General features: G+C 56.4%; 3 protein-coding genes across 7 annotated transcripts; 1 reads left to right on the top strand and 2 right to left on the bottom strand.

Moving 5' to 3' along the window:
* The first annotated feature begins 537 nt into the window (after nt 1-537).
* Nucleotides 538-5,662, top strand: RASL10B (RAS like family 10 member B). 2 transcript variants are annotated; one of them, XM_090122383.1, is made up of 4 exons: nt 538-1,024; nt 2,863-3,195; nt 4,238-4,362; nt 4,666-5,662. In XM_090122383.1, the coding sequence occupies exons 2-4, from the start codon at nt 2,980-2,982 to the stop codon at nt 4,934-4,936; spliced, it is 612 nt and encodes a 203-aa protein (XP_089978509.1). In that variant the 5' UTR covers nt 538-1,024; nt 2,863-2,979; the 3' UTR covers nt 4,937-5,662. The 2 variants fall into 2 exon arrangements, with proteins under 2 accessions (XP_089978509.1, XP_031447194.1); XM_031591334.2 differs by lacking the exon at nt 538-1,024 and adding an exon at nt 1,113-1,494.
* A 947-nt stretch (nt 5,663-6,609) lies between these two features.
* On the bottom strand, nt 6,610-13,061 carry GAS2L2 (growth arrest specific 2 like 2). Of its 2 annotated transcripts, none has more exons than XM_090122380.1 (8): nt 12,277-13,061; nt 11,932-12,182; nt 11,487-11,860; nt 10,563-10,801; nt 9,856-9,963; nt 9,487-9,583; nt 8,791-9,031; nt 6,610-8,660 (listed from the first exon to the last, which is right to left on the bottom strand). In XM_090122380.1, exons 1-8 carry the CDS (start codon nt 12,430-12,432, stop codon nt 7,571-7,573), a joined length of 2,556 nt encoding a protein of 851 aa, XP_089978506.1. In that variant the 5' UTR covers nt 12,433-13,061; the 3' UTR covers nt 6,610-7,570. The 2 variants fall into 2 exon arrangements, with proteins under 2 accessions (XP_089978506.1, XP_089978507.1); XM_090122381.1 differs by having other exon boundaries at nt 10,563-10,798.
* Nucleotides 13,062-13,191: 130 nt separating this feature from the next.
* MMP28 (matrix metallopeptidase 28) lies at nt 13,192-24,578 on the bottom strand. Of its 3 annotated transcripts, none has more exons than XM_031591802.2 (8): nt 24,081-24,578; nt 19,811-19,890; nt 19,304-19,446; nt 17,661-17,882; nt 16,587-16,832; nt 16,233-16,382; nt 15,791-15,958; nt 13,192-14,541 (listed from the first exon to the last, which is right to left on the bottom strand). In XM_031591802.2, the coding sequence occupies exons 1-8, from the start codon at nt 24,312-24,314 to the stop codon at nt 14,147-14,149; spliced, it is 1,638 nt and encodes a 545-aa protein (XP_031447662.2). In that variant the 5' UTR covers nt 24,315-24,578; the 3' UTR covers nt 13,192-14,146. The 3 variants fall into 3 exon arrangements, with proteins under 3 accessions (XP_031447662.2, XP_089978508.1, XP_031447663.2); XM_090122382.1 differs by lacking the exon at nt 24,081-24,578 and adding an exon at nt 23,920-24,069 and having other exon boundaries at nt 13,194-14,541; XM_031591803.2 differs by lacking the exon at nt 24,081-24,578 and adding an exon at nt 22,898-23,852 and having other exon boundaries at nt 13,194-14,541.
* Nucleotides 24,579-25,265: the final 687 nt, after the last annotated feature.

Genomic DNA, 25,265 nt, shown 5'->3' with positions numbered 1-25,265 from the left:
GCTGCTCTGGATTTGCAGGCAGGCTCGTGCCCATAAACGGGGACGCACCAACCCTGGCCCGTGCTGGTCCTTGCAAACTGGGTTTGTTCACTGCTCCTGTTAGCCTGTGACACTGGGATCACGGTGACATGGGTGGCTTCGGGCTCAGAGCTGCTGCAGGGCCATAGGGTGGGTGCTGCAGCTGAAGATGAGCCCAACCCCACTGTGCCCTTTGATGGCTGATTTTGGGTCTGCATCCATCCCTGCAGCCGGGCCGGGGATAGATGCAGGGCCAACCTTACTTCCCTCCTCCCAACCCCCCCCAAAGGCCACCGTATATTAAATTTCACAAATAAAACCACGAGTGAAGAGCGCCGCGGAGGGAACTGCTAAAAATATCCCCGAGGCTGAAGCCTGGATTGTGCGGGCGAGTTCATCGCAGCCGCGATCCCGGCCCCTTCCCAGCAGCGCTCTTTGCGGTGCCGGGAAGCGATGCCCGGGGGTGGTGGGTGGGAGGTGGGCAGCGCCTGCAGAGACACTGAGTGTTTCCCCGGCTGCGAGCATCGGGGAAACAAACCCCGAATCCTAAAAAGCTTGGGGGCAATGGGGGATGCGCTGGGCTCATCACAAAGGCCGTCCCTGTGCTTCCAGCTGTAGGGCTGTGGCCGGTATCCCGTTTTCTCCCTGGGAAGGAGGGGGGCTGCGATGGCCGAGTGCTTTCATTTATACCAAGCTCACCCCATCTGATGCTTTCCCAACCAGAGGTGTCAGCGGGGCTGGGGGGGGCCCTGGCCACGGCACCGTCGGTGTTCGAGCTCTGCCGACCCGCGGGGTGACAGCCAGACCCTCGGGGATGTCCCAGCGCTCCGTGAAGAGCGGAGAGAGGTTCGGGTTCTGCTTTGAGGTGTGTGGCTCCGACCCCGCTTCCCGGAGATGCAGCCATCCTCTCCCTCGCCATCGATAAATGCTCGTTGCGGGGTGTCCCAAAGCTCTGCGATGGAGACGTCCGTCCCCGGGGGGATGCGATGCGCCCGGGAGCCGCGGGGTGAGCCGAGCCGGGGTCTTAAAGCGTGGGATGGGGGAGACGGGAGCGGGGAGGGCTGAGCCGCTGCCGCACCGGGGGCACATGGGTGGGTCTTTTCCCATCAGCACCTCCCAGAGCCCCGGGAGAAGCCGCGTCCTTCCCGGCTCCCCGCAGCGCGCTCCGGGCATTCCCCGCATCGTCTCCCTGCGCTGCCTCCCTCCCTCCCCGCATATCTCCGGGCGCTGCCGCCTCCTCGTCGCTCGGGCATTCCTCGCATCGCTCCCCGCGCTCCATCCCCAGAGGAGGCTCTACCTCCCTCCATCCTTCCCTCCCTCCCTCCTTCCAGCCCCGCTTCCCCCGCAGCCCCTCGCCGGGCGGGGGCCGTGCCGGGCACTCACTGCAGCGGGGCCGCCCGCCCCGCACCGGGTTCGCCGCATGGCTCCTCCGCCCGCCGGGACAACGCCGGCCCGGGGCACCGCCGCTGCTGCGAGGTAACGGAGGGGAGCGGGGATGGGGAGGGGACGGGAGCGGTGCTGGTGGGAAGGGGAGAAGTTCAACGAGGGGGTACCCGGCTGAAGTTGAGCGGCGGAGCTCGGCCGCTCTCCCCCCCTTTTCCCTTCAAGGCGGTGGATTTGCGCGGTGCCCGCATCCCCCGCCTCGGTACCCCCGCGTTGTGCTCCTTCCTCAGGTCGGCCCCGACCTCCGCGGTCTGGGGGGGCAGGGATGCGGTGCTGCCCCGGAGCATCGATGCGGGGAGTGGGATGAGGCCCCACGGGCAGCAAACTGGGGAGGGGGGGCACAAGGTCACGATGCCCTGCAGCCTGCCCCGCACCGGGGGTCTCACCCTGCTGAGCTCCGTCCCCACTATGTCCCTGTCCAGGCCTCAGTTTCCTTTTGTGGTCCTAAATTCTGCTGCTGCCATCGGGGCAGCTACCTGTGCCTTGGGAGAAATCTCATCCCTAGGGCCCACGGGGCAGCGATCCCTCTGTGTGTCTCCACCTGGGATGGGAACGGGGTTTAGGGGATGCTGGGGGTGGTGGCATGGCATTGCCCAGCAGTTTGGGGTACCCCGTGTCCTCTTGGCATCCTATGGGGCTGCAGGACTCCACCACCCCTGGCCCCAGTGGGTGGAGAAAGGGGTATGGGGACAGAAGGGTGGCCTGGCCATGACACTGCTTTCTGCCGTCAGAGCCAGGCCCCAGCAGGGTGAGTCCCTGTCCCTGGGCTGCATCAGGCCCTGCTGGGTCCCTGCAATGGGGACGGCCATGGCCACACTCCCTGGGGCAAATATCACCATCACTCAGGGTGAAATGGGGCTGCTGGAGCCTCTGACAGCCCGGGGACCATGCCCTGTGCCTTGGGGATGTTTTTTAGGGAAAGCAGAGAGCATCACCAACTGGGAAAAGCATCCATGCATTGGGATACAGCAGGAGTGGCTCCCAGGGATGGGAGATGCAGTGGGACCCATCCTACTGACATTGCTATTCCCATTGCAGCTGCTTGGGACCTCAGTGCCAGTGGGTGCTGGGAATCCTCTGACCCCATTTCTGCATTCCTGTGCCCAAACCATTGCCTTGGGGCCCCCACCACGTGTGCCCGCAGCTCGCCCTGTCAGCTGGCTGGGAAATTAGCCTCCATCAAGTTAATTGCTGAAGCGCTCAAAGCCTGAAATTAAACATTAAAGCTGTCACTAGCAGGCACTGAGCAATCCCCCCTTCAGCAAAAGGCAATTCCAGCTGTCCAAATCGGGGAGATGGATTCCCCAGCTCAGGGCATAGAGCAGCCGGTGGCCGTCCCCATCAGAAATGTCCCCATGTCACGGGGTTTGGGACATGATAGCCTTCTCCTTGGCCCCGCAGTGATGTGCTGTCCCGGCGGGGAAATGCATCCTGAATGGGGCTGAGCCCCCCTGCACGGGAATATGCAGCGTCGGCGCCGCGGGAGCAGCACTGGGGCAGCGGCCGGCGGCCGGCGGTATGGTGGCAACCTTCAAGATCGCCGTGCTGGGAGCCCAGGGTGTGGGCAAGAGTGCCATAGTCCGGCAGTTCCTCTACAACGAGTTCAGCGAGGTCTGTGTGCCCACCACGGCCCGCCGCGTCTACCTGCCCGCCGTCGTCATGAACGGCCACGTGCACGACCTGCAGATCATGGATTTTCCGCCCATCCCCGCCTTCCCCGTCAACACCCTGCAGGTAGGGGCACGGAGTGGGGCCTCCTGCTCCTGGGGTTCGCTTCCTAAAAGCTGAGGATCATGCTGAGGTTGGGATAAAGTGTCGGTTTTTTGGTAAATTTTCAGCCCCAAATGATGGCCAACGCTGAGGGATGGGGTCCCGTCTGTTGTCCCTGAGTGAAGGGCTGATGGAACCAACACACATGGATGTCCAGCACCCAACGCACCACGCACCCATTGCCCAGTGCTGCCATGGGGTCAGGGTTGCGCTGTGCGTAACTATGGTTCCTCTAAGCCTGGCCATACATCCCCTTTGGGAGAGAGCCATTTTCACAGAATCATAGAATCATTAAGGTCGGAAAAGTCCACTAAGATCATCTAGTCCAACCCTCAGCCCATCAGGTCCATTTTCCTCTCAAACCCTTGGGCTCATGGTTAACCCCGGTTCCATCCCAGCACAGCCCTCGCCACTGGATTTGTCCTGGCGGTGCCCTGAGCTCAGCCATCAACACTGACCCATCCTTGTAGGTTAATATGGGAAAAAAGGGATTTGAAGGCTGTACCTCCGCTGGGGCCGGACTGTTGGATTTTTAATTGGTATAATTACATCACGATGGGTCACAAGTCCCTGCACTGCTGCCCCAAAGCCATGGGGCAGGAGGTGAGGGGCTCAGGGAGGTTTAAAAATTACACATAATGTGCAGGAAATGGAAGGTCAGTGGGAAATGGACCAGAATAGCAGAGGGTCATTGATTGACATGGCAGATGATGCTCACGTACTCAATTAACCCTGCGGCCTGGCAAATCCCATTATCTTTCCCCTGGGTTAATGAAAAGGAATCACAGGGACATGGCAGGGCAGAGGTGAGATGGGGGGTGGGGATTTGGGGATGGAAAGTGTGAAATGCACAACACAACACTCTTGGTCAGGAGTCCCACGTAGATGTAGAATGCCCAATGGTGGATCCTACAAACTTCTTTCCTCCTGCAAACATGTCTGGTCCCAAAGTGATGCAGGCATCCTGTGGGGCACGCCAGGATTGATCCCCCTCTGCACCTTGCAGGAGTGGGCAGACGTGTGTTGCAGGGGGCTCCGGAGCGTCCATGCCTACATCCTGGTCTATGACATCTGTTGCTTTGACAGCTTCGAGTACATCAAAACCATCCGCCAGCAGATCCTGGAAACAAGGTAGGGGCCATTTGCTGGTGGGTGCGTGCTGCTGGTGGGGCTGTAGGGATGGGACGATGGAGAGCTGTGATACAACAGCAAAAAGGACTCAAAGGTGGACAGGGCTGGGAAAGCAGCTTGGGGTAGTGTGGCTCATACCTGGGTGGGTGGCCAAGAAGAGAGACAAGGGGACGTGGTAGGAGGCAGCCCATGATGGAGGACAGGGTGATGGTGGGACGTGGCTTTATTGCTGCCACTTCGGGACGGATGGGATGGATGGGAGCAGTCCATGGCCGCGTGGTGCTGCCCTCCCACCCATCCCAGGGTCATCGGCACCTCGGAGACTCCCATCATCATTGTGGGCAACAAGCGGGACCTGCAGCGGGGCCGGGTGATCCCGCGCTGGAACGTCTCCAACCTGGTGAAGAAGACGTGGAAGTGCGGCTACATCGAGTGCTCGGCCAAGTACAACTGGCACATCCTGCTGCTCTTCAGTGAGCTCCTGAAGAGTGTGGGCTGCGCCCGCTGCAAGCACGTCCACACCACCATTCGCTTCCAGGGGGCCCTGCGCAGGAACCGATGCACCATCATGTGAGCCCCCTCCCCCCCCCCCCGTGCCACTGTGCCCCCACAGGACACCCGTTTCCATTGGGGTGATGCCGTACTGGGGACACCTCAGTTGTCTCTTCCCTACGATGACTTTTGGGGACGCAGTGACCACTGTTGGGTTGGAGCAGGGTGGAGATGCCACAGTTGTCCATTGAGTCCCAATGGGCTCTGCTTCTCTGCACAACAGAGCTGCTTGAGGGCAGCCACGCTGTCCCACAGGCCTCACGTCCCCACTTTAGGGTTTCTCACTGCATCGCCTCCATGGGCTCCTGCTGCTCTGTGCCCATCCTGGGCAGTCCAGTTTGATTCTCCTTCCCCAAAAGTGCTCTTTCCACTCCTACCAGCTTCCTTTCCTCCAAGCTCATCCTCTCCCCATATGCCCCAACCCCACAGAGGCTGTGCCGGACATACCCTTGGTTTCAGGGGCAAAGCTGCTGCCATGAATGCTGGGCACAGCTCAGCATCTCAAATACAGATCCAGGCTGGATTTGGCCCCAGCAGGGCCTCCCCCAGGGGAAGGTGGCATCCATCCATCCATCCATCCATCCATCCATCCATCCATCCATCCATCCATCCAAATGGAGATGGTTCCCATGCAAAGGCAGTCTCTGAAGCAATAGGGAGCTGGAGGTGCATTTCCATCCTTTTTTTCCTTCATTCTATGCACACTCCTAATGGGAAAGTGAGCCTCTTTTTTCTTTTCTTTCTTTCTTTCTTTCTTTCTTTCTTTCTTTCTTTCTTTCTTTCTTTCTTTCTTTCTTTCTTTCTTTCTTTCTTTCTTTCTTTCTTTCTTTCTTTCTTTCTTTCTTTCTTTCTTTCTTTCTTTCTTTCTTTCTTTCTTTCATCTTTTGACTTGCTCCCACTGTCAGGTCATCTGCATCTGTCCTGGAGCCTGGCACAGTGGTTGCTGGGGCACAAATGGCACAGGAATCTGTGGGTTGTCCCTCTGTGGACTGGGGACACTAAAGCAGGAACCAACCAAAACCCACCATCTCCTCCCACTGACAGCTTTTACTTCCCAGGAGCTTCACTGCTATCCTGGTAACACTTTCTATTAAGAGTCCTCCTCACCGAGCTCCAATCCATGGCATTCAATGCAGCCCTGCATCTCTGCCATCAGTCCCCACTCTATCCCTGCCATTGGTCCCCATGTCCCCACCACTGGTCCCCACTCCTAGCAGCCACCTTGGGAACCAAAACCCATCCCCTTGCCTCCCAAAACAAAATACAGAAAATCCAAAATCAGGAAAGATGGCAGGAGGGAGCCTATGGCCAAGAGCTGGGGGAGAGGATGAGTGTGGCCGAGGAAGGCAGCAGCTCCCATCACCCCCACAGCAAACCCTCTGTGCATCTCTTTGGGGTTTGTCAGTGCACACGACCTATATTTCAGCCTCTCACTGGCTTTACTCCTCCAAATGGTTTGAGAAGGAAACTCCTCGGTAAATGCCACTAATAAAGCATTTATACAGTGCTCCAACACACACATATCAGTGACCAAGCCAATACATTGTTTGTTACAACCCTGTAGCCTGCAGTTTATAGCACAATTAGTTACAGGTTTTTATAGCATCTATTTAGTATTTTGAAGAAAAAAAAAAAAAGTTATAAATATAATTGTTATATTATATTGTATTTTATAGACAGAAAAGTTGTATCAGTAATAATGACTCTCACCGCTTTGGCAGCATTACCCCACTCCCCAAAAACATGGGCAGGGGGCTGGCAGCCAACAGGGGCCAGGACATCCCCATCCACAGCAGTAATGGAGCTCCACTGTCCTCCCCATAAACAAACCCTTAGTATGAAGTGTTACCACTCGCCAGCCATCGCCGTGGGTTTCCTACCTGGATCTATGCCTACTGCAGAAACAACCCGCTCCCATCCTGGGGGCTGGGGATGTCCCCAGCTGTCCCCAAGGGAAGCAGGAAGGAAAATGCCATTTTCTGCCCCAATACATGGTGACCAAGTGGTGACATGGGGCTGGGTGCAGCGCTGATGAGGATGCTCCTCCTCTCCTCCCACTTCGGTGAGCATCGTGGTGCCTGGACATGGCATTCTCTTCCCCATGGACTTCTTACTGGAGATCCCCAGGCATCCACACCACCCTGCGCCCCTTTATTTGGAACCCAATTAAAATCAGGTCTGTCCCCTTTGTTCTGTACTTGCCTCGCTGCTCCTTGCTCACAGCGCCGGACCCTGCAGCTCCACCACAGCCCCAAAACCCTCTGGGTCTTCTTCCATCACCCACCCAGAAGAGCCACTGGTACAGAAGGCTCTGGGAGAACTCTACTGTATGAGCATCAATGGCCATTGCCTTGGTGGGGCAGTGACCAACTCTATGGGCTCCATCCTTGCTGGAACAGCCCCAGCCATGGAAATGCCAACACAGAGGTTTGCCAATGGCCAAAAATGTGTCCCCCTGCCCTGAGCAGCTCATGGGGTTGGGTGGGGCTTTGGGTGAAGCACGAGCATCGTTGGTTCCATTACGCAGATGGGGAAGACTGAAGAGTGGGGTAGTTGACTTGGTTGAATGCCAGATAAGGGGATCATCATCGCAACCTTGGCATTGCAGCTCTGACAGTGGGTAGGTCCATCCCTGACCCAAACCAACGGGCATGGCTCAGACCCACGCCTCCTCATCATCCTCAGTGAGCCACGCACCGCTGTCACTCAATGAGGGCTTGGCATCCCTGGGCTGTGGGGGCTTTGGGGGGGCTGTGGGGCGATGCTGGCCACAGGTACGGGGCAGGCGCTGCCCCAGCGGGGTGGGGATGCGTGAAGGACCCTTCCCGGGCCGGTGGTCCCGCCGGGGACGCACCTTGGGCCGCAGCTTCAGCTTGTAGATGGAGGGCACACGCTCGGGTTTCTTGAGGCACCGCCGGGCTTTGGGCACAGTGCTCTGCGGGGTCTGGTCCCCCACGACTGGCCCTTCCATGGACCCCCCGGCTGGGATATTGGCACACTGTGTGGTTGAGGGCTTTGAGGACACTCTGTTGCCCATCCCCACAGGACGCAGGGGCTGCCGGTTGCTGGTGAGCTCCTCCAGCACCTTCCCATAGTCAGGGGGCTGAGAGTGCCCCCAGTACCCCCGCAGCCCTGAAACTTCCGTGTTGTGGCTGCAGATCCTCCCTGGCACCGCGGGGCTCTCAGTGTCCCTGGGCATTGGGCTCGGGGGGGGACACTGAGGACTCTCCCCAGCAGCACAGCTCTCACATTCATTTGCAAAATGGGTCAGAGGGGTGGGGGGCCGGCAAATGGCTGAGCTGGTTTTCTTCTGAGTTTTAATGTTGCTGTCCTGCTTTGGAGGTTGACTCGGGGAATTTGGGTGTGAAGACGGATGGCTACGTCCAAGGGCTCTCTGGTTCCCTTCCTTGGGGCTTTTCCTGCTCTGCACTGCTCTGTGGGCATCCTGCTGCAGCCTGGGGGCACAAGTTTTGATGGGGCTGTGGGCTCGGGGTGTCACAGTGGTGGGGACCCCTACATGCCTGGAAGCTGCTCCAGATGAGCCACCTCCTTGCTGAGTGCTTTTGGGACGTGGTGGTGCCAGGTGGGCACTGGGGGCTGTGCCCCTGCTCTGTGCTGCTGACTTTGGGTGGTTCCCATGTGGCTTCTTGGGGGCCCCCACAGTGTCCTGGGATGGGGTGGGTGCCCGCTGTGCAGCCCCATGCCCAGGGGAGATGGTTCGAGCAGGTGACCTCAGTGTTGGTGTCCTGCAATCAGAGAGAGCCCGGAGAGGAGAGAGACCTCACATCCAACCCCACACCAGGTACAGAGATGGGAGGAAAAAAAGCACTACAAAAAAGAGGCAATTTAGCGGTACAAAGCCACTCAGTGCCTCACCTGCACGAAGGGACCCTCCGGGGCTGTGCTGGCTCCTGGCGGGGGCTGGGGGTGGTGGCGGGGGTCCAGGGGTGGTGGCGGTGGCTGTGGGGTGCCCAGGTGACGGGGGGCAGTGGGCTCTGTGAGCGACTGACCAGCAGAGTGGGGTGAGTGTGGCCGGGGTCTGGAGGGGCTGCACAGAGCTGCACCTCGTGCTGCACCGGCTGCTGGGAGGGTCTGGTCCTGGAGAGCTGTTTGTGGGCTGCGGGGAAGGACAGAGCTCAGTGGGGACCCTCCCTATTGCAGACCGCAGCCCCACGGAGCCCAGAGCCTTCCTCCCTGTGTTGGTTAGCGTGAGGCGCTCCTGCAGAGCTGAGCTCCATGCAAAAGGGATTTTGGCCTTGCAACGGTCCCTCTCCTCCCAAAAGTCTGCTCTGACCTCTAGCGGCCACCAGAACCACCCAACAAGAGCCATTCACCTAAAGCAGAGATTACTCAGTGAAGCATCAGGATTAGATCTCCTGCCCCTGCAAACACCCCAAAAGCAGTGACACCCCAAAAAGCACCAACAAGCACCCCCCCCAAGAGCACCGACAAAACCCCAAAAGGAACCAACAAATGCCCCGAAAGAATCAACAGAGCCCCCAAAAGCAGAGACAATGCATCCTTCTCCCCTTCCACCATCACACAGCCAGGGCTGGGGGTGCAGGCACTCACAGAGCGAGGTGCAGCGGCACGGGTCGTGTTTGTCCAAGTAGTGCTCCAGAGTGTCCCAGCCACCTCCAACCCGCACCATGACGTGCTGCCTCAGGATCTGCACTCAAACACACGCAGCGTCAGCCCTGCTTCACCCCACACCACTGAGGCACGGGGGTCTCAGATCCCACTGCTTGTTTTGTCACCACAGGGAGAGTCAGGGTGGCCCTTTGGGAACCCCCCCTTTCACTGATCCCATACTTCATTGGGTAATGCTCAAAAAGCCCACGTTGGCCCCGTTTGGCAGATGAGTATAGGGAAGAGGCTTGATGGGAGCAAAGTAAAACTCCTGTGCCTGTGCCCTGCATGCATGAGATGCAGCAGACTCACCCGAACGAAGATGAGGGTGTCAGAGTCACCCACACGGTATTTCCCTTCTGACACTTTGATCATGGGGAACTGGACAGGACAGGTACAGCGGCTCACCAGGTGCTGGACCTGCAGGCAGTAGGGATGGGTTTGCACCAAGGCTCGTGGGAAGGGGCCTGGGGTGGTGTATGGGAACTGCTGCATCACAGCCTGAACCTCTGACTGAGCACCTGAGGTGAGCAACGAGTCAGCCCTGGGAGCACAGGTGAAGGCAATTCAGCTGTGCTGCTGGAAGGGGTGAAGCCTGGCAGCACCTCTCCTAGACCCATTTAAGAGCTGACTACCAGTGGGGAAGGATCTCTTTCTGGAGATCCCTCCTTTGGAGTTTTATAGTGAGCCCAGGACAAGGATAAGCACTCTATCTATTCTATTTTTGGTATAATAACCTGCTTAGCCAAACTCTCTTGTTTATTTCATAATTGCAACATCTGTATATTCATTGATTATAAAGGTGGCCATCCCCATCATCCCCATCATCCCCATCCTCAAATTTCCATCCCATCTTCCTCACTATATCCCCATTCCCATCTCCCCAAAATCCACATCTTGATCATCCCCATTCCCATCATCCTAACCCCCACCCCCACTGTCTCCATCAACCCCATCACCACCTCTTCATCATCTCCAACCCCATTCCCCCATCCCAATCCCCATTCCCACCCCCATACCATCTGGTCAAGGTTGTGGAGGTCCTGGGGCTTCCTGTGGGGACGGGGCAGGGGGTCCCCTGCAGGAGGCAGGTCCATCTCCTGGCGGAGCTCCTCCTCGATCTCCTCTTCCATCTGCACCAAGGTGGGGGCACACATGCCAAAACGGGCAGCACGGCGTGCCAGCTCTAGCAGGCACAGCACAAAGTTCTTCTCGTTCTTCCTCAGCACCAGGTCCTCCGTCTCAAACATCAGGACTTCTGGGGCAGGGCAGGGGTGCAAAGAGGACAAGAGCACAGATGGAGAGGAGTTGAAACACGTAGATGTGACACTGAGGGACGTGGTTAGTGGGCAGTATTGGTGGTAGGCAGACAGCTGGACTGAGTGATCCTAGAGGTATTTTCCAACCTTAAAGATTTTGTGATTCTATGATTTACAAAGTTCTTCCCAAAGGGATGTTATTTCCCAGAGCACCATCTGTGCCCACCTTGCTGTGCCATCCCATAGATTGTAGGAATAGAGCAGGGCCCAAAAAAGTGTTGGGTTAAGTTCATAGAGGAAAAACCTCCCCCTTGAGCATCTACATACAAAGATGTGTCCATGCTTACCATGATGTTTTATGGTGTCCCAGAGCCCCACCCCACTGGCTGAGTGAGCTCTGGGCATTTTTCTCCATGCCTGTGGCACTGCTGTCAGTGGGGACAGGGGGACAGACCCTCTGCTCAGAGCCAGGATGACTTCTGGTGTCCTTATGGCCATGATGGCCGTGCATGGCACATGCCCTTCTTAGTCCCAACCCCAACTGTTGAGCCCAGAGAAGCTTGTTCAAGCCCAGCTTGAGGTCCCAGTGCTGGGGTGGCACCAGCTTTGGGGACACAGGAAATCACCGAGAGTGATGCCAGGATGCACACCACATCATGGTGCTGCTGGAGCATTGCGTCTTACCGTTGATATCCATCTCCTTCCTGCACCAATGGATGAAGTTGGAGATGTTGTCCCTGGCCTGGAAGGTCCCTGGCTGTGCTCCTGGATTGCAGCTGACACCAACGGTGGGCAGGTGGAGGTGCTGGGCTGCACTGGGACAGGTGTGGGCGAAGTCCTCAGCCACACGGGTGATGTGGTTGGCGTGGGAGCAGAGCACAGCCCCCGTCTCCAGCACCTCCAGGAAGGTGTCCACCTCAATATCCAGCCCATAGAGCTCCTTCAGCCATTCAGCCAAGTCCTCCTTCATGGCATACAGGTACTGCTGGCTGGACCCATAGGGACGGATGCTCCGCACCGCAGCTCCCGGCGTCCCCATTGTGCCATAAGACCCCAAACTGGGAGGAAGCAAGGGGAAACAGGTGGGGATGTGAGAAGATGCCCCAGCCCACCTCCCCACCCCACTCACCGCATGCTCTGTGCCACTAGGAGGGTGACAGCGGGGTGCCAGAGCACTGCTGGGGTCCAGGGCTGTAGGGCAGCAGAAATTGCCCTCCTGGGCAGTGGGTGTTTTGTTTCCTTCCCAAGAGCTGTTCTCTTCTCCTTGGTGATAAGGGACCGGCTGCAAACACTCCCTGTTAACCCTTCAGCACCCGCTCCTCCTCCAGGAGCACTGCTCCTCCTCTGTGCCCCGTCGGGTGGATTTGTTCCCCACGGTCCCTAGGGATACAAGGCAGCCCCTCAGCACCCCAACCCACTCAGAACCCCAAAAGCAGAGGGGAGTTGCCCCCCTTCTCACCACCCTCACACCCACCTGTGCTGCAGGTGGTGACCTGAAGGCCCACCTGCAAATCACTCCAAGCCTTGTTCTGTAAAAAAAAAAAATAATCATGAGGAGGGGTTCATTCGCATGTGTTCCTTTGGGGTTTCTTGCTCTGTGCTCCGTGAGCAAGAAGCTGAGCTCCTCCATGAGTGGCACAGCTCCAAGTGTTGGGGCTGTAGGGAAACAACCACGGGCACGGCAGTGAGTGGGCACCACGGGAATCTGCTGCCCTTCATAGGTTTCAACAAAATGAGGGTTTGCAAAAGGAAATCTGCCAGCAAGGTGCTTGCAGCGTGGGGTTGGAAGAGGCTCTGGTGAGCCTGGGGGGTCCTTGCTGCCGGGGGCACCGTCCTCTCCCTGCTGATGTTCCTCTGCACGAGCCTGGTGTCATTTTGGGGGAGGAAATGCAAGAATCCCAGCTATTTCCCTGGGCTGTGGAATGTGTGGCAGGCGCCTGGCGTGTCCTACAAGAAGCCCAGGAGGAGAAAAGGAGCCTTGTGACACTGAGGGGATGGTGACACAGCTCGAGGTGCATGTCCAACCCCTCACCCCACACCTTATGGGGTGCAGGAGCTGCAGACAGAGTGACGTACAGCTCTGCAAACATTGCAACACCACCACCATCCCCACAGACAGAACAGCACCCGGCCAGTGGGCAGCATGTGTGGGATGCCTCAGCGTGTCGTGGCACGAAGGAAAGCAAACAAGGGGAGCACACATCTTGCTTTCTTTTGGAGGAGATCAGTGCACAAAGCAGCCCCAACCCTCCTGCATGGACAAACCAAGCAATACCCACTCCATCCCCATTTTCAGTACAGACCTTTTGGAAATCACGGGATGGGATTTTTTTAAAAAAGTACAACAGCCTGACATGAAAACAGAGGGGAATGCCAGCACTGTGAATCCGGAGGTTCATTTTATTCACCTTCAGGTCTCCAGGCCCCTGGAAAGCTGCAAGTGATGTTGTGTTATTGCTGTCTTATTCAAAATGAAACACTGCAGCCTTATCTCTTTGGCAACACCAAAAAAATCCCCTGAGATTTTGAGCTGAGTGCTTGCCCCATGTCTGCACAGGAAGGGTTCATTCACAAATATCATAGAAAACAAACCCAAAGGCTCCAAGATCTCAAATCAGAACAGGACTGAAGGGTGTACAGAACTCAATACTATTGCAGAGAGACAGAGAAGGGAAACACTTGCCATGCTCACGAAGGGAGCATAACCCTTATTAGACAGTAGAGAATCCACCCTGCCCATCCCCTGCTGCCCTCCAGCCCCTCTGTACTGCCTCACAGCTCCTCCTTTCCCCTGTTCCTTCACCAAAGATCTCTACCTCCTCCTCAAAACCACACCATTTTGTTCAGAGTGCACCCAGAGCTGGGCTTGTCCTGGGGTCTGCATTCCATCGGCCCCAGGTATGGGGCAGCAAGGCCCCAGATGCCACCTGAAGGACAGTAAACCCATGTTTATAGAGACATCAACCTATGGTTATGTCCAAAAATCTCTTCTTGTTTTAACCAAAAAACAGTCTCAGTTGCTCATTTAAAACCATTGAAGCACCAGAGCACCCATGAGTAAGGCAGTTCCCTGCCTGATCATGGACAAACAAGAAAGGATTAACAAAAAACAGTCCTGGCTTGAAAAAAAATCCTGAAAGTTAACAGAAATGTTACATTTGCAGTCTCCATGGCTTATAGGTGTTCTTATGGCTGAATCACAGCCAGCCTGGCGATACGGGACCCTCCATCCCAGCCTCATCACTGTTGTCCATGGTGTTGGGCCTGGGGACCAGCGGACCCCTTGGATCAGTCAGTGGGATGGGCTCAGCCAACATTTTGTCCCAGCCATGCTTAGTGTTGGCTCAGAAGAGGATGTGCCCACCATTGGCATCCCAGCAGCCCATCCACGGCAGCTCGGCAGCCCACTTGCCATTGGCCACCACCTGCAGCTTGGCTTGGTTGAACCGCCAATAGCGGTCATCCCGAAAGAAGTAGAGGAAGCCATCGCGGTGCACCACGGCCCCTGCTGTGCCAGGGGGTACACCGTCCCAGTCTCGCAGGCTGCGGGGGTAGTAGGGCTCCAGGCTGAGGGTCTCCTCGCTCAGCACGAAGTATTTGGCTCCTTTGAAGAGCACCAGGCGCCGGAGCTGCTGGAAGTAGAGGGCCGTGTCGGGGTGGCGGGGCAGGCCGTGGGCGCTGCACTTCTGGGGGAAGCCAGACATCAAGGTGGAGCCACGGTAGTTCCAGCATCGGCCACCTGGGATGGAGAAGAGAGAGGCTCAGTGACCATATAAGCCCGGATCAGAGATGCACTGAGGTTGGAAAGGACCCCTAAGGTCATCAAGGCCAAGTGCTAACCTGGCAATGACAAGTCAACCACTAAACCACATCCCCATCTACGCATTCCTTAATCACCTCCAGGAATGGGGACTCAAACACATTCCTGGACAGTCTGTTCCAGTGCTGCACAACCCTCTCTGTGAATAAATTTTTCCTTACACTGAACTTAAACCTCCCTTGGTGCAACTTGAGGCCATCTCCTGTATTGTGTATTACCGCTTGGTCTTCACAGCCTATGGATTCCACCCATCCCAGAGATGACCTGGCCCTGGGCATGTCCCTATTGGGCTTTCCCACAGGTTGGGAAGGGAAGAAGCAGCTCCAGAGCACAGAGGCAAACTGGGCTCTCTTGGTACCTAAGCCACGCTTCTGCAAGGAGGGATGGGGACGAAAGGTTTTGTACAGCAGGACAGATATCACTCACATTCCTCCTGTGCTGAGACAACCCAGACTACTACAGAAATTCACAGCAGCCCCAGATATGCCCGCTGCAGCTGGGGCCATCCCTGCAGAGACATGCAGATAGACAAAAGCTCCTTTCTGCTCCTGGGTCTGGCCCTGCAGAGGGGCTTCTGGCTCTCCCCCAGCTGCAACAACAAAGTCCCTTTCTGGTGAGCTTGTGAGTGGTTTCCATGACAAGTTCAGGCTGACCTCAGTGTCCTGGCTGCCTGGGCTGACCTTCCTCTGCCCTGACAGCTGTGCCACAGGCAGTTACAGATGGCAGCAAGGCACCAGAGACAGGGCACAAACCATGAGAACGCAGTGCTCAGCCCATCTCCTTGCAGCTGCACATTTTTGAAGAATATTTTCTCCTAAAAATGAGTCTGCTTTAATTTTCAAATCCAGGGAATGCTGCTCTCTGGACTGGGCTAATAGGGAAACTGAGGCATGGGGCAGCGGGGGTTGATGCAAAGCTAATTTGTGACCACAGCATCCTGGAGCCTGCACCCATGGGTAGATGTCACACGAAGGGACATGATCTAAAGTGGTCACAGCCATGGGTCGATGGTTGGACTGGATGATCTTACTGATCTTTCCAACCTTAATGATTTTGATTCTATGATTCATGGGACTCAGTGACGTCCCAGCCCCTTGGCACAGCATCAGGCTGGGATGCAGGTGGCAGACCCGGACAGACCAATCAACACAACCTGCATCTCACTGACCTTTGAAGAAGTAGAACTTGTGGCTGAATGGGGAGTAGGCACAGGCATCGATACCAGCAGGCAGCCCTGGCCAGCGCACGTGCAAGGGCTGAGGCTGGCTGGTGTTGCCACTGGCTGACACTACCCAGAAGTGGCTGCCCTTGAAGATATACAGGTTGTGTTCTGTGTCTGCAGGGCAGAAGAGATGATGAGGGTGAGAAGCTTGATGCCACATCCCAAACCCAGCACTGTCCCACTGATCATCACCTCTTACCCCTCCAACTCCTGTGGGATGTCCATATGGGGCTGAGGACATCCCAGCCCAGCCCATCCCATCCCAGCCCAGCCCAGCCCAGCCCAGCCCAGCCCAGCCCAGCCCAGCCCACTCTTCCCATCATTCTGGGAATGTTATTGAGTGAGGACGAGTTGGGAGTGTTTGGGGAGAGGGCTTATGGCCACACACCAGCAGTTATGGCATCGAAGAAGGAGTGGCAGTAGTAGGTGCTGAGGCTCCGCCGTTGATGTTCCTCACCATACAGGTCCCCACTCCAGTCCTGGAAGTGAGTGAAGACGCTTCCTGGCAGCTGGATGGCCAAACCCCTCGAGGGCTTTCCTGAGACAGAGCAAGGTGAGAGTCACGGAGTAGGGCACGGAAGCAGGAGCACAAGGCTGGCAAGCCATCAGAGGGCATCAAACATTTGATGCATCCCAGCCTGGTTCCTATTGCCCTCAGAACAGTGGCACAGACATACCCCCACCTCTGTTTCTCGCCCTCCACCCCAAAGACCATCTCAAGTAGCACCCAATCGATGCTCACCATACAGGTTCTGGATGGCCAAGATGTCATCCCAGTTGAGAACAAAGTCCTTGCCGAGCTTCTTGTAGTAGGGTGACATGAGGGCACTCTTGGTGGGCGAGTGCTCCAGCCCCAGCGTGTGCCCCACCTCGTGTGCCACCACCACAAAGAGGTTGCGACCTTTGCCGCTGTGCAGGGACCAGCGCTCGGCGCTGTCGAAGTGGGCTTCTCCACGTCGGGGGAAGAAGGCGTGGGCCAGGGCCCCCCCTGGGGACAAAACAGCTCTGGGTTGCTTCAATAGGCTTCAATTTTAGGTCTTCGAGGGGCTTCCCAGAGGGAAAATGGCTTTCCTTGAGAATTGGTCTCTACTACAAGAAAGACATTGATGCCAAAGACAGGCAGCAAAGCTGTGAAGGTTCTGGAGCACAAATCGTGTGGGGAGCAGCTGAGGGAATGGGAGGGTTCAGTCTGGAGAAGAGAAGGCTCAGAAGGGACCTTTCCACCCTCTACAATGCTCTGAAAGGAGGTTGTGGCAAGGTGGGAGTTGGCTTTGCTTCCAGGTAACAGTGATAGAATGAGATGTGATGGACTCAAGTTGTGCCAGGGGATGTTCAGGTTGGGCGCTAGGAAACTCTTCTCCAAAGGAACTGTGATGCATTGGCACAGCTGCGCAGGGAGGTGGGGAAGTCACCATCCCTGGAGGTGTTCCAGAGCCGTGGAGATGTGGCACTGAGGGACTCACCATGAGTGTGCATGGTGGGAGCGGGCTGGGGTTGGATGTGGGGATCTGAGAGGCCTTTTCCAACCCTAATGATTCTATGATTTCACGCACTGTGTGAAACCCAAACCACATCTGGAAGGGATGTGGCAAGAGCATGGTGGGAGAGCTCCTTGAAGGCCATCACCATGCTTCAAACATGATCAACTCAACCACCTCCTAGGAGACCTACAGCTGCGGGACTGGGACTCAGGACCCCAAACTACCTTCATTCAAGCTGCTGGGTACTAGGAAACACCACCTCCACCCCAACAATCCCCAGCCAGGAAGAGCCCCCATTGTAGAAGAGAAGCTTACGAGGAGGGAGCGACCAGCACCTGGCCCATCGAAGGCGTTGTTCAGCCCATCGTTGTGGTCCCCGTGGAAGAAGGTCAGGCGGATGTCAGCCGGGCCATCCCGTGCTTCCCAAAACACCAGCGAGGAGACATTGCTCCAGAGCTCAAAGGCAGCCCTGACAGCCAGGCGCACCTCGTGCTGCGGCAGGTAGGGGGGCCAGTTCACCACGCGGTACGTCAGGTGCCTCTTGTGCCACTTGCTGCCTGCAGGATGGGCACTGCTCAGCATCTGAGCCGGCTCTGATGGGGCCACCACCAGATGCTGGTCCAGGTACCAGGCCAGACCTTGCCTGGAACAGGAGCTGGGGCACTCAGTTGGAGCCCTCCTTGCCTTGTCGCAAACTCAGACCTCAACTCATTGGATCAGTGCCCACTCCAAGGTCTGGTTTCCAGGGAGTGAAAACAAAGGCACGAAGGGGAAAATAATTAGGGAGGATGCTCACATCTGGCTGGGGGCGAACAGGAGTGGGAAAGAAGCCATGGGGCTGCACTGGGAATATGTGGGTGCTGGAGCCAGTGCTGAGGAGTGGGAACAGCAACGGAGCTGCAGCAGCTGCCCTACTCCAGATGTGTGGGAAAGGGGAAGGATGGGGTTACACAGTGCTCTGCAGACGCACAATGGTAATGCTCTGCAAACACACAAGAACTCCTTACAGCAAATCAAGATGGTGCCAATATCCCCCTCTGCAGCCCAGGACAGCTGGGTGAGGTCTGGGGCAGGCTCAGTGCCCAGCTGCTCTGAGGCAGGGCAATAGGGTTAACCATACACTGGTGCTGGTTTGGGTACATATAGTGACCACCACCTCCTATGCACCTGTCTCATGAAGTTGGGACAGAAAAACAAAGCCTGGGGAGAAATGCCTCTTTGCCATAATTTTTGGCTGTTCCACGCAGATGTGACCCATGGGGCATCACAGTCCCTTGCTGCTCCTTGGTGGCTGGATGGGCACAGCTCTGAGATGACACCCAGCGTCCCACCTGACCCTGCATGCAGAGCACTCCTGCAGCAGGACATATGGCATCCCAGGGACCAGGACCAACAGCTCCAGTGGATATTAAAGCCCAGCAAGGTGCCCAGAACAAAGCCCAGCTGGGGACATCCTGCTGTGCACATCCCAGCGCTGCAGCTGGGACCGGTGACCCGGCTGAGGTATCCCGCAGCGGCTGGCAGCATGCTGGTTGACAAAGGCTTTTGCTGGCTCAGCTGTGGCTTCCTGCTCCAAGGCAGATAAACAGCCAGCTTAGCACAAAGCCATGTACCTTCCTGCCCGGCGCCGGACACCCTGTCCCCCCCTCTGTCCCATCAGCACTGCTCCAGGCCCCAGTCTGCTGCCATCCCTGCAGCAGCGAGCTGAGCAGCTGAATGCCTTTTGCTACCGCCATGAAGGAACTTTTGGGGGCCACAGGCCGAGGATGGAAAGCACAGAACTGAGCTGCATCCCATCCTTGGCTTCATCCAGCCATATTATGAGCAAAGGAGGTGACAAGGCACAGAGCCCTGCCTTAGTCTCACCCTCGTTTTTCCCATATCCCATACACACAGCTGCTCCCAGCCCTCCTGCTCTCTAGGAACCACGCTATCCATGCACCAGCCCAGCAGCCCCAGCCCAGACCCCAGTGCTCACCGTGCTGCATGGAACGCCTGCGGCGCGGGGCCGTGGGGCGGCTCTCCCCATCGCCCGTCCCGCAGCGAGGACGGCCCATCTGCCGCAGCGTGGGGACATCCAGCACCCCGCTGGGAGGGAGGTGGCTCACACGCTGGAAATCCCTACAAAGGAAGGGAGATGTTAAAACCCTGCGTTTCCCGATAGCGATGCCTGGAGCCCGGCCAGGGCTTCCACTCCGTGCCAGTTTTGTGCCCCACTGGCAGGAGTGCATCCGGGAGATAATGCCAAATCCCAAACACTCTGAGATCTCCAGACCTCAGCCTCGCTGCTGACATTGTAATGGGGACAGCAGGCCATAAAAGGTAAATAATACTGCACCAATGAGTCGTGTTTCTCTGCAGCTCGTGCTTCAGTATCTGGCAGAGAGAGAGCCCTGAGCTGCAAAACGCATCGCCTGGGGCACACAGCTCCCACACAGCCTGAGGGAGATGCACTGCTGCCGGTGTTAAAGCAAAGGTTCCTTACCTCAGTGCTGCTGTGAACTCCACAGGGCTGAGCTGGCCTGGCTGCGGTGCTCCCAGGTAGCCATATTTCTGCAGGAACAGCTGTGGGGACAGAAACGGGACGGGGGACAGACATGGGGTGGGTTCAGGGTGTGTTCACTTGTGTAGGGATAAAGATGTGGTGGGAGAGAGCATAGCAAACCCAGAAATTCCTGTCTATTGCTTCATTAGACCTCGATGCTTCCCATGATATGAGTCCATGCACTTGCACAGCTTCACGGGCCTTTTGCTCATTTTTGACAGACGTTGGGCATTTGGCTGTGGCTCCATAAAGGCAGCCTGCACGGTGCCATCCACACCAGGGGCTACCAGACCCACACACCCATCTCCAACCACCAGCAACTCGATGCAATATTTGCAACAATGGCCACAATGCAGACTTCAGTAGGGCCAGGCTGAGCAGGGCCAGTCCCAAGGCATCCCCATCCCACTTCATCCCTGATTCATCACTATCCCATCTCCATCTCCACCAACAAACATCTCGTTCCTAATCCCATCCCATCTCATCCTCATCTCATCCCCCACTCCATCCCATCCCCAACTCCATCCCTTCCCCATCAACACCCCCATCCCCAAGCAGGATGTGCAGCTGAGCAGGGACACACATGGGGCAGTCGGCTCTGCCAAGCCATTCTTCTCCTTATCGTCCATTGTAAAGGATGGAAATCGTCAGGCTGAACTTGCTCCAGCACATAAACTGAATTTCAAAGAAAACAAGCATTTCCCCATGCCCTGACTGCTCCCAGCTTTCTGAGAGGTTTAGCAGTGATTTTTCCAGGAATGTTCCACACCCGTCTCCCCCATCCCACAGGGACAGGCAGAGCCGCCTCCCCGCATCCTGTTAGTGAGAAGGCACTGCATTAAGGGGATGGGGAATTAAAAGGGAAAGTGGTTGCTTGGCCACGCACATCCCTGCACGTGGGGACGTGGATGCACTGTGAGAACCCCGAGAATGTTTTGGGTCTCAACTGCCCTGCACTGCCCATGCTTTTCCTACCACAACTTTTCATGGAGTCATTAAGGTTAGAAAGGACCTCAAAGATTTCCAAGTCCAAGCCACCCCACCGTGCCCACTGCCCACATCCCTCAGTGCCACATCCCCATGGTCCTGGAACACCTCCAGGGATGGTGACCCCACCACCTCCCCTGTGCAGCTGTGCCACTGCATCACCACACTAAAACATGACAACTGGAAGCTGGTTCCTACCCTGTAATCCCATTCTTGAAGCATGAAAATGATTTTTCTCCACCATGAGCTCATGAATACTTGAAAACCCATCTGGGTAAGGCTGGGTGCATGGCAATAAGAGAACAGCCACCACAGCAGCTGTTCCTAAGCATCACCAAAATGTTCACCACCAAAATGTTCCCATGTCACTCATTATTGTCACTCTCTAGATTGCCTCTGGCTGTGACAGTCAGACAGTTTGGGACCATTCGATGCCCAGGACCTGCAGCATTCAGCCCCTCCTGCCCCCAACAGGGAATGGCTCTTTTCCATACAATGGGAAAAAAAAAAACAGCAGGAAGCCAAGAGCCATGAAATATGCCCAGCTCCCCCTCTGCACCAGGAGGGAAACAAGGAGAGGAAGGTCTGACTGCCGGGATCACTGTGGGGCTGCAGGGGATGGAGGGGCCCTTCCAGGCACACAGCCCTCCCATACAGCCCTGGAAATCAGCTGAGAGCCACAGGCAAGGAAACACCTTGCCCTGACTGCAGGCATCCCGGGTGGCAGGCAGCCAGCGGCACGCAGCCAGACCTCCCTCCTTGGGACTGGGACAACAGCCCCCAGACAGCCCCCCCAGCAGATGCTCCATTCCTGGCCCCTTTCCACCATTGAAGTACCAAGAACACTCAGACGAGCATCTTCCCCTGCCTGCAGGGCTGCTTGCAACAACTGTGCCCCCCCCCTGGGCACAATGCAGCCAACAACATCCTGTGAGCCAGCACGGGCTGAGCATCCCCAGCTCCATTCCACATCACTTTGGCACCAGCTAGAGCTGGGGCAGCTTCCCTGCTTTGGTTCCCTGCAGATACAGTGAGAGCTGGAGCCAGCACCACTGAGTTTTGGCACCGTTGGGTGTTGGCACAAGTATGCACAGATCGCTGCCTGCCAGGATGGTGGGGATGTTAAAGGTTCTGAAGCCTCCACCTCCTTCTGCTCTCCTAAACGCATTCCTGTCTGCATTCGCAGCCCCTGAGGCACAATCCTCACAGCTCTTTGTTTGAGTGTGTGTGTGTAAATGTATATATAAAGTATATAAAGTTACATACACATTCACAGAGATATACAAGAGGGGAGATAGATACAGAGCTGGGCTGTCCTCCCAGTGGAAGGGTGAGGGCTGACCTCAGAGGTTAGCACGGGCCTGATGGATTTGGGGATACCATCTTTGCCATCAGCAGGATGGGAGCAGGAGCATCACACACAGAATCACAGAATGGTTGGAGTTGGAAGGGAGCACCAGAGGCCATCTGGTCCCAGTGCCTGCAGTGCACAGGGACACTCACAGCTCCATCAGTGCTCACAGCCCTCCAGCCTGACCCTGGGGTCTGCAGGGATGGAGCTGTGAGCAGTCTGTGCAGTGCCTCACTGCCTGTATTGGAAACAACTTCTTCCTTATACTCAGCCTAAATCCCCCTTTAAATCTGCCGGGCTGCGTGCTGCCGAGCGCCTGCAGATAAGGAGATGATGAACGTAAATTTGTTTCCAGCTAAACACCCCAACTTCAGCTGTGATCGTAATGAAAACGAGCGCAATGAAAACACAACCCGAGTGGACATTTTCACCTCGAGGCTTCCACAGCCCTTTGTTGCTAACTTTGACCATACTAAAAGCAATAATGATTAAAAAAAAAACGCCAACTTTGTGACATCAGACACAGCGTCTGATGTTCAGCGACAATTTCAGCTCCCAAAAGGGACAGCAAGCCGACGTCCCGCTTACAGAAAAGCCAAACCCCGCCACGTCCCAGCACCCCAACCCCTCCACGCTCGCTCATCCCCGCTCCCCGCCCGCCCCATTCATTCCCCGCACCGCTCTCCTACCTCCGCCCGCCGCCGCTCGCCCCGCACCGCCGCGCCCCGCACGGCCGCCAACAGCAGCAGCACTCCCAGCGCCGCCCGCAGCCCCATGGCCGCACCGCACCGCACCGCACCGCGCCGCTCCGCGCTCCGCCGCTCCTCCCGCTGCCCCGCCCGGGCACTGAGCTCCGCCCGCGTGTGCCGAGCGTGCCCCGGGGCTGCGGGGCGAAGAGGTGGGTGCGGGGTTGGGTGCCCCTCCGCCCCCCCCTCGCACACTGGGAGCTGCGTTTTCCTCCAGCTGTCTCCAACCGCTGCGCTTCTCCGATGGATTCGGCCCCTCTGTTTGCTCCCCGCGTTATTTTGCTCTCATTTAAGCAAAGCGAAAGGATGTTTGGTTCGGAAAAATAATAGGATGTGACTTAGGGTTGCTTTGTTTCCGTGCCAGGTCCGACCACACGCCTCCTGTAAAGCCCACAGCCCCTCTTTCTGTCCGGCCCCCAAAGCTCCAGGAGCAGTGGTACCCGCAGAGCCCTGGGCAACTTGGGGCAGCACAGGAGGGGCGGAGGGGGTCCAAAACAAAGGGATCGGTGCAACGCGGGACGATAAGGAATGCGGAGAGGCTGTCAGTGGGATGGGAGGAAGAGGAGGGGGCTGAGCGATGGGGAGAGGGGCACAAACAGCGGGCGCAGGTCGGAGCTGCGCTTCCTTTCCAAACAAGAGCAGCTCTGTCTGCAAACGCAGCCGTGTTTGGCTCGTCTCTAGGAAGCGACCGGTCCATCTGCTGTTCCCCTTAAGAATAGGGGTGAGGAGGAAGTCTGGCTCGGACCCAGCAGCAGCAGGAAGCGCCGTGGCTGCTTGTAGTGCAGGGAAGGGCTGGGGGCACCTGGTGCTGCTGCATCAGTCCTCACTCATGATGGGTGGTGGCACAGAGTGGGAAAAACTGGGGATTGAGGCCCAGCAGGTCATGGCTCACAGCACAGGGATGGTGCCTGCTGTCAGTCCTCTCCCCACCCCTCGCTGGCTATCAGCAAGGCAGCAGCACTCACCTGGTCGTGGTGGGGAGCAGCGGATGCGGTTGGCACAGCACCAAGGCTGCCAGCTCCAAAACTCAGCTGCAGTGCTGAGCCCCATGAATCACTGCCCATGAACCAGAGTTATGAAACAGTGTTGGAAGGCACCCATACAGCTGAGCAACAACAGTGTTTACCGTAACTGATAAGCGAATAGCAACGGCGTTACTCCTCTCCAACCAACACCATGCACAAAAGCTGTAGGTGAAACTCCATCTGCCTCCCCCGAACCACAGCTCTTCTCCAAAGCCTCCTCTTTGGGATGGGTGCACCACCCAAGTTCCAGCAGATGTCACATTAGACAACAGGCGTGGAAGGACGGCTCGCTCTTCCCAGCCTTTTTGCCAAAGCAATTTCCCCAGCAACACCATCTGCTAGAGGCAGTGTCCCACAAGTTCTGTGTTACCCTGGAAATGGGAATTCTCGTTTCTAGGTTACACAGAGCAGCTCCAACCCAAAACCCCAAGCTTATTTTGCTCCCCCGACATCACTTAGCTCTTTTTGCTGTGTTTCAGCTCTGTAACGACTGTATGCCTCTTCTGCATTGGCATCCTCCCACTAGGCTTTGCTCCATAAAGTCATTGTTGAGCTTGGCAAGAGTGAGATGTGTTTTTATAAATAAACTGCCAGCATTCCATACAGGACTGATTTCCAAAACTAAAACTGCACAGCATAAAAAAAAATATACTGCAAGCTATATCATAGACAGAGATGGAGGCAGCTCCCAACCCAACTGCTCCCTCGATGGGAATCACTTCTCAAATTTCTCCCAGCACCTTTTGGGGAGAAATTCATTGTAGCATTTGTGAGATGTGCCCTTTATTTTCAATTTGGCTGCTGGCATGCCAAAAAAGCAAAAGGGAGCTTGTTTACCTTACACTCACCCTGCTGAACTTTAGGTAGTTGATGAGAAAATCTGCAGTGCTGCAGGATTTAGCAAAGAGCTGGCGGCAATGACATGGTTAAACCATCATCTGGGTTTATATCTTCACAGACCATGTCTTCCCAGGGCTCCCACATTAATTTCACTCTCTACACCAACTGAAAACCACAAGTGCCAGGAAACCAGCACCGCCCCTTCCCTGTCTGACTTGTAAGACAAAACAGCTGCTGGCAAAGATGTTTTCACGGTCTTAAAAAGCATGTAAGAACACAGGTTGTCTTGCCCCAGCATAGAACTGATCACAAACAAAGCAAACATTCAGCATCACTGCCAGGCTGGGAAGGTGGTGAGAGCTCCAACAGTTTCTTACTTGAATGCTGCTCTGCTGAGTAATCCAGCTGGTAATGACTGTGCTCTTAGCCTGGGGGAAAAAGCAAGT

The sequence above is a fragment of the Phasianus colchicus genome, chromosome 21, assembly GCF_987193195.1.
Source record: "Phasianus colchicus chromosome 21, bPhaCol1.hap1.1, whole genome shotgun sequence".
NCBI lineage: Eukaryota > Metazoa > Chordata > Aves > Galliformes > Phasianidae > Phasianus > Phasianus colchicus.
The sequence above is the reverse complement of the archived record's forward strand: the minus strand, read 5'-3'. Positions and strand labels throughout refer to the sequence as shown.